Below are 8238 nucleotides of genomic sequence, written 5' to 3' on the forward strand. Positions count from 1 at the left end.
AACCAATGCGGTGTCCAGGGCGTGGATTGCCTCAATCAGTTTGACACAATGAAATATCTCGGTTGCTTTGTAGCGATACATGAGATCCCTTCTCACTTTACCTTATAATGTTGTAGCGCCGCTTCCCAGGAGTTGATTTTGCTTCCTTTGCAGTTTCTGTCGGTGGTAACATTAGAAGGTGGCCTCCGTGTACCCATCATAATGCATCCGATGCCCGTGTCCTCCGTCAGCGGTGGAGACATATTTGATTGTATACAGAGAGGAAATATTGAAGAGTGTATACACTTCGTTCAGAGTAACCGATCTATACTCAAGCAAAAAGGTAAGCTAGGAAGAGATACAGTGCAAACTTAAGATCTGGCTTTTTTAAAAGGTTATTATTCAACCTTATCGCGTCGGGATTTCTCGATTTCCTCATTTTATTGCGAGAAAACTGCTGAAAACATTAGTTAGAAAGAGAACGTTTATACCCACTTTATGCTGTTTGCCATGCCTGGCTTTAGAACTTTGGAAAAATGTGCAAATGTGCCACCGGGAGTTAACTATAGTTTTACCGGATGTTATTGTATATTTGATCATTTTCTGGTCTCTCTTGGTTTGATTTTGCCACAATGCCAAAAAGAAACCTAACTCTGCTGCAGCTCTTCTGTGAGATGGTCTGGCACAGATCCTGTGATGAAGAGATGGACAGATCCTGTGACAACACAGCACAAAGTCACATTGTGCTGAACTACTCCAACCCCCAAACTTGAGAGGGCTTTCAGCGTCAACAGGCTGACAGTCGATGCATTTATGCCAGTCTCATATTGTTAGTCAAAGTCAGAGTTGAAGGTCAGTGTCATCAAGCTTGACTGTGTAATGTAAATGTGTTTCTCATCATTCAGGTTGGGGTGGCTTTACCCCACTCCACTATGCTGCTCTGCATGGTAACCGAGCCTTGGTCGACCTTTTCCTTAGTGCAGGAGCTGATCCTAACCTGACATGTGATGCAGGACAGACAGCTTTTCATTTTGCCTGCAGGTGAGCAGCAGCTGCATATTTAGTTAAAGCCTGGATTTTCAAGGTGAGAGCTTGATTTGAGCTTGTGCACTTTGTACTACTATCAGGCAAGGGAACATCTACATCATACATCAAATGATGCAGTACGGGGCCGATTTACGTCTCATAGACCTACAGGGAAAAACATCACTGCACCATGCGGTCACTGGGGGGAGCATGTAAGTGGATGAAACATTGTATCACAAACTTAGTCGTTTTTGCCATGGGCTACTACACAGTTATATATACAGTGCTATGCAAAAGCCCTGAACCACTCCTAATTTCTTTATATTTTGCTATAAGAATGGGAAATAGTGATCTATTGATACATGTATAAACATAAATAGAAATAGAAATACAGTATATAAGGTTGACATAGAGGATGTACAGTTCTAATAAGTTTCAAAGTCATTAGGATCTCCTTTATTCTTCAACACAGCCTGAACTCTCTTAGACAAGCTTTCTTGTGATTTCTTTAAGATGACTTCAGGAATTGTTCTTCAGGCTTCTTGAAGGACATTCAAAGCTCTTCCTTAAATCTTGTCTGCCTTTACTCCCATTTTCTGTCAAAATAATTCCACACCGCTTTAATAAGAAGGTCCAGGCTTTGGTGAACCCAATCCACTGATAGTCTTTTACTATATGTGTTTCTATCCAGATATGCTTTTACTACACTGGCAGTGTGTTTGGGATCATTGTCACAATGAAAAAAGAAGCTGTTGACAGTCAGTTACTGTTCAGATGGTATTGCATGGTGGATGAAAATCCTACCATACTTTTCTGCATTCATATTTTTTACAAGATTCCCAGCACCACTGGCTGAAATGCAGTCCCAAGCCATTAAAGAGCCTCTGCCATGTTTTACAGATGGCTGTAGACACTCACTGTATGTATACTGATTTGAACATAAATAGATAGAACCAAAATTTCCAAATTTGCATTGATCACTCCAAAAAAACCCAAAAAACTGTTGGACTGATTTTTAGTCCAGGTCAGCGTTAAGGGGGTTAACAGACAGAACATTCCTGTATGTCCTGAACAGAAAATGAGTGAAAAAGCAGCCAAAATTCAATTAAAACTACAAAATAAAGCCTGGAGAACTATTGCTTCAAGACATTTATAAAAATGAGAAGAAAGTCTGGCTTCTTGGAAGGAAAGTATAAAGAAATGTGGGGTGACTTTTGCAAAGTACTGTATTATGCATGCACTAACTGTTAGTTGTTTTTCCCAGCATTGCAGTGCACTATTTGTGGGAGACAGGAATGTTTAGGTTCACAGACACAGACATGTACCAGGTGACTCCCCTTCACCTGGCTGCATCCACAGGAAACACAGAAGTTATTCGGTATTTGCTCAAGGACCAGGTATGATACAGTTTTCACTGTCTGCCTCTTTCACCCTCTTTAGTTGTGCAACAGTATTATTACACAGTAATACACAAGATAATATCCAATCTGAAAGTTTTAATAAAAATGTTGAGTCAAATATATATTATGTAAAAGCTGCCGGGATGACAAAAGTCATCATACAAAAATGTACTGTGACTTTACGCTTTAGTCAACTTTTGATCTTTGTGCTTCTTTAACCCAAACATTTAGAGTATGACTTATTAATAGTGTAAATAGTGTGATTGGTTGTCTCTCACTCTGTGTGTTGCATGTAGCACACAGAGTATATATTTGCATGATGAATGCATGGTTTCAACTTGCATTTTGGGGATGGAGCATTGAATTGTAGTCACTGACTGTTTTCAAGAGCCTGAGCAGTGATTTCCACCAATGCCTGTACCTGTTTTAATGCGTCTGAAAATAATAGACATTCTCTTGATGTTTTTATCTTTTTCACTTTTTTTGCAAATATTTGTTTTTTCTTCTTTTTACTTTTCCACTTTTAAACTGTTTAAAATGTAAACTAAGGCTTAAATTATGTACATTTTCTGGGATTTGCAAATATGTTTCAGAGGTGTGCTGTGGATGCAGTTGACCAGCAGGGTGCGACAGCGCTTCACGTCGCAGCAGAGAGGGGTGGAGTGGAAGTGTGCTGGATACTACTGCAGAGAACAGGGTGTGGGATGCTCCATCAGAAGAATCATAGCGGCCTGACACCACTGGATCTCAGCAAACAGGGCAAAACATTTAGGTGAATCTGCTGCTTCCAGAAATATGTGACACCCCCACCCCCCTCATAAAACTAGAAGGATGCTGCATTTCATTCTAGCATCCTTTGGTACCTATGAAATATCCAGTATGTTTGCTTTTCCTGATTCGATCTTTCTCTTGGGATTATGATGCTGATTATTACTCTGCTGTATTTTTTCTCTAGACATCAGCAACTCACCAAACTACTGAGTCGGTACATTAATGAGCCAATACACCACAAGCCCAGAGAGTCTCATGGTACATTTGGCTCTGTATATGAGCTCTATTCATTCATTTTACAATAAAAACACAAAGATAATAATTGCAAAGCAGTTCATGTTACAGCTCTGAAATTGGATTTTTTTTTAGATGTTTTATGCTGAATGTGATCATATAAACAGGTAAAAGGATGTTTTGTGTTCTTCTTTCTTAACAGTTTTATACTACTGGACACTGTTTTTTCCATCGCTGAGTGGAGCTGCCATCCTGCTGATTGCAGCCATGTTGGGAGGCTATGGGGGTTTAATCTGTGGTTTGCTCTTCCCATGGCTTGCCAGAAGCATTTTCACACAATACCACCGCATGACCACATACCAAAGGTTTGGCAAAAATTGTAGTGCATGTAAATAATCATCTTTTACTGCTATTATATCACATAGCATATGTCTTCTTTCTAGGTTACCTAACCCGATCTACTTGGGAACCCTCATTGCTGGTTCTATCCATTCTCTGCTCTGCTTCTATGGAAAAATGATGCCTAATATCCTTTTAAAAAGCTAGCATATATTAGGTCTTTTGCTCATACATATTTCTTGATAATTCAGCTTTTCACACACCTACGTTAGCTGAGCTGTGAGTCTTGGAGGAGTTCAGCACAATTGTTCAACTGGATGCATGGATGAACACATCAGAATCATACACTATTTATGACAAAATAGAATGCCACTGTATGATGAAGTGACTACATTTTATATTCAAATAGTCACATATGGAGATGTGTAGGATAGAGGGGACCTTTGTTTAATCTAATCTTGGAGAGAGTGAGGACAATAGTGAGCAAGGCATTGTTGAGGTGTGTGGTAGGAGTGACAGATGGGTTGAAGATGGAGGTGGGATTACATCAGGGATCAGCTTTGAGCCCCTTCTCCTTTGCACTGGTGATGAACAGGTTGACAGATAAGGTCAGGCAGCAGTCTCCGTGGACGATGATGTTTGCAGACGATATTGTGATTGTGAGTCTGGAGTCTGAAGAGCTGTGGATGTGCTCTGGAGAGAAGAGGAATGGAAGTCATTAGAAGCAAGACAGAATACATGTGTGAATGAGAGGGAGGCAGGTGTAACAGTGGAGATGCGAGGAGTAGAGGTAGTGAAAGTTTAAGTACCTGGGGGTCAACCATCCAAGCATTGGGTGTAATCAATGTGAACAGGGTTATTTGTGACAGATGGAGTCATAGGGAAGGTTTACAAGATGGTAGTGAGACCTGCTGTGATGTATTATTTGTGGATGGTGGCGCTGACAAAAATACAGGTGGGGGAGATGACGATGCTAAGAGTTTGGTGGAAGTGACCAGGAGGGACAGGATTAGAAAAGAGTATGAGCAGTTTGGAGACGAAGTTAGAGATACAAGGCTGAGATGGAGGGATAGTGGATACACTGGGCGAAGGATGCTAAATATGGGCAGCGAGGAAGACCATGGGAGAGATTCACAATAGCGGAGAAGGACATGCAGAGGGTTGAAGGAAAAGAGGATAGGGTGATATGGAGGCAGGTGTGGCGAAGAAGAAGTCAAAACTCAACTTCACTGCAACATTATAAATCACTCGAAAACAAAAAAAAATGGTGAAACTCAGGAAAGGGAAAAGATGAAAATGTAACCATATTTACCATTTTGAATTGGTTACACTAATCTTTGGTTACTGACTGTTACATTTTTCACATTTTCATATATATACATTTTACAATTTTATATGAATTCCAGCAAACACTGATGTAAACTGCAACTAGTTTATTTGGTATTCTACCGAGTCTGTTTAAATGTATGTAAAATTTTTATCCTTAATGTTGTGAATGTGTGTGGCCAACCAGTAGTTTAACCCAGGTGTCGATGGTCCACTTTTCCATACTCCTTGGGTTATTCTGTAAGGTTCTGACACAAGACCCTGGGACACTAGACAGAGCAGAATCAGATCCTCGGTTCTCTTGTATCGCTGATCTGGTGGAGAAGAACCAGAGCCCACAAAGGTTCTGTCCATACTGTGAGGTGAGACATTCATATGGGCATGTTGGTAACTTGTTTTACACGCCACACCTTTAGATCTAGAAATATATACATAGCCTTTCTGCTAATTGTAACTCCCCTCACATTAGCAAAGATCTTCACGCACGTGTGTTAAGACCACAGATATCAGAGCTGCCAGGTAATATATGCAGGGATTTGGTAGGTGGGGGAACCATAAGATCTGGTGTTGCAGTGAGGTGAGAGGAAAAGAATCAGTTGGTAATAAGTCACATAATGACTTGATTTGTGAGATCTGATATATTTTTCTTTGTCTACAGGCTGTGACATGTACTGCTACTCAAGTATTCACTGTTTCCTGTGGATTTAGCAAAAAGAAAAAATTGAACAAGATACATTAGCATATAGATTCCAGATGCCGACAGCCTAAAGCTAGTATAAAAGGTAGAATTTAGTAAGTGAATTTAATCAGCATCATCACCATCTGTTCTGGATGTCTCCTTACAACACCATAAATTGATGTAAACTTCACCACAGTACTGAAGCTATCTAGTTTAGAAAGACTAAACTGACTAGTAGTAGTATTAGTACACTTCAGTTTTGTTGCCTATTTTCGTCTGCTCCCTTATTAACAAATATCACCACAGCAGGTAGCTCCACATGTTTGATTTCTATGCCAGATGCTCCTCCTGATGGAATCATAAATGGCTTTGTGTCTCCTCCCGGGATCAAGGCGCGGATGTTTTGCTTGTTAGGCAAATCTGTTACCACAGCTCTATTGAGCCCCTCAGTAACACATCATGTATAGAGCCAATATCTGATTAAAAAATGAAATGAAATAGGACTTTATATGCAAGATTTAAATTTCCACATTATAAAATTTAACTCGCTGAATCAAAGTTCTTGCTTTTAAATGAATCTGTCATCTTTGTCATCCTTCTTCCGTACAGCTTGTGTCACACATATACATTTTTTTTCTGGGATGAAAAATGTAAATTAGTTGAATATTACCTAGCAGACACATTTTTTTGAGGGGCCTTATGTGGGTCATTAGAAAGAATGCAGGTTTAAAGCCCTGTACATTTTTTTTTAAATGCATTATTTCTTTCTAATATTTTGATGACCTTCTCCTGTCTTTATCACAGCTCTTTCAGCCTGACTACACTAAACACTGCAAGCTGTGTGAAATGTGCATTAAAGACTACGACCATCACTGCCTTTTCCTCAACCGGTGCATTGGCCGAGGTAACCACCGCCTGTTCCTGGTCTTCATCCTCTCCATGGTGGCTGCCCACCTTCTTTTTGTTGCCACAGGAATAAGTTACCTGTACAGCAAGATGCCTGGAGGCAGCCGCAGCTTCTCATTGTGGCTCACATTGTTAGGAGAGGATTTCTGGGTTGTTGTCATGATGATCATGAATGGACTGACACTCATCTGGGAGGTGTGGCTTCTGACTGAGCAGTTTGATGCTGTCGCCACTGGAACAACCACCTACTTTAAACAATGCGAAAGCGCCGCACGACAGCGGTCACTAGCACAGCATTGGGCGATAGTGCTGTCATTTCTGATGGAGGGTCGGAGACGGGTGGGCAGCAGACAAGACAGAGAGGACAAAACTGCCATAGACATTTAAAACTGTCACTCTGACCTTTGTGCAGCTTATTTGAAACATTTCCAGTATTGCTCAAGTACAAATACTCACTCTTAGTTCCTCTGTGTAAGGTGGTTTGTGATGATGTCCTTTTTAGATGCAGTAACTTTAATGCCATATCTTGTACTTGATTTTAGTATATCTAATATATTTTGATATTAAATAGGCTATGGAGTAGATTTGCCAGGACAATAGTTCACAAAGTGACTTGCAGGGTATCTACCACAAATGTAGACATTCGCCTAGTTTTTAGAGACCTCACTGAAAACTCATACTTTAAGAAACAGTGTTTTTATTTTCTCGTTGTTTTATATTGTTTGTGTAAAGTACTCAATATTTCTGATACTGTGTTTTAGAAGCGAGCGTCTACATGAAAGCCTGTGTTTATACTCGTTTTTGTATCCCAGTAATCATTTTTAAATGTCATTCTTTATTGCTGCTCTAAATAAACTTTTGTTACGGTGTACTGTAAAACATACAACTGATCAAAGTTTACTGTGTTTTCATAAAAATTAGCAAGTTCAGTGATTAGCTGGAGATAATGGTTAACAACAGACGACCCAAAAGACTTTCTTCCCAACCTAATGTCGTTACCTCTCTAACCTGCTCCGAGTCATTTGTGCCACGACACTTCCTCTGCTCTCATTAATGGGATATGCTTTTTTCATGCCTTCAATTACACACACTCATTTCCTATGTGTCCCTCAGGTCTGTATTTCTAGATTATAGATGATATTCCACACACCCCAGAGGCTGGTGTGTCTGGTCTGTGTGAGTGGCCATGTCGTGTGACATAATTCAGTGTCTGCTGTACTGCCGCTTGTACATATGGAGTGATGAAGTTGATCACATAAAGGCTTTTTAAACTTCTGTATTCTCTTGTCTTGATTTCCTCTCCAGCTAGTTACCACTTGATATCCCGATTTATTTTATTTATACTGAAGATGTTTTTATGCTGTAAGAAAATATGTTTCACACAATTTTCTGACCTGGCATCACCCCCTTGATTTACATATTGGAAAAGCATTTACAGCGCTTTATTTTGCTGTCTTGTTAGTGATATGAGCAGTACAGTGATGCCATTTAAAGGAGAAACTAATATTATTTTTGTACACAAGTCAGCAGTTTTCACTTCTTCATCGGGCCAGCTCACTTCCTGAGTGAGAGACAGAC

At 40.0% G+C, this 8238-nt stretch overlaps 1 protein-coding gene across 1 annotated transcript; it reads left to right on the forward strand.

Annotated features, from left to right (window-relative positions):
• On the forward strand, positions 1-7935 carry LOC146505338 (uncharacterized). Its single transcript, XM_085182029.1, has 10 exons — positions 1-322; positions 885-1020; positions 1107-1217; positions 2270-2402; positions 2999-3177; positions 3361-3434; positions 3613-3775; positions 3854-3936; positions 5247-5437; positions 6559-7935. Exons 1-10 carry the CDS (start codon positions 202-204, stop codon positions 7045-7047), a joined length of 1680 nt encoding a protein of 559 aa, XP_085038155.1. The 5' UTR covers positions 1-201; the 3' UTR covers positions 7048-7935.
• The last annotated feature ends 303 nt before the right edge of the window (positions 7936-8238 follow it).

The sequence above is a fragment of the Neolamprologus multifasciatus genome, chromosome 13 (genome assembly GCF_963576455.1).
Source record: "Neolamprologus multifasciatus chromosome 13, fNeoMul1.2, whole genome shotgun sequence".
Taxonomy (NCBI): domain Eukaryota; kingdom Metazoa; phylum Chordata; class Actinopteri; order Cichliformes; family Cichlidae; genus Neolamprologus; species Neolamprologus multifasciatus.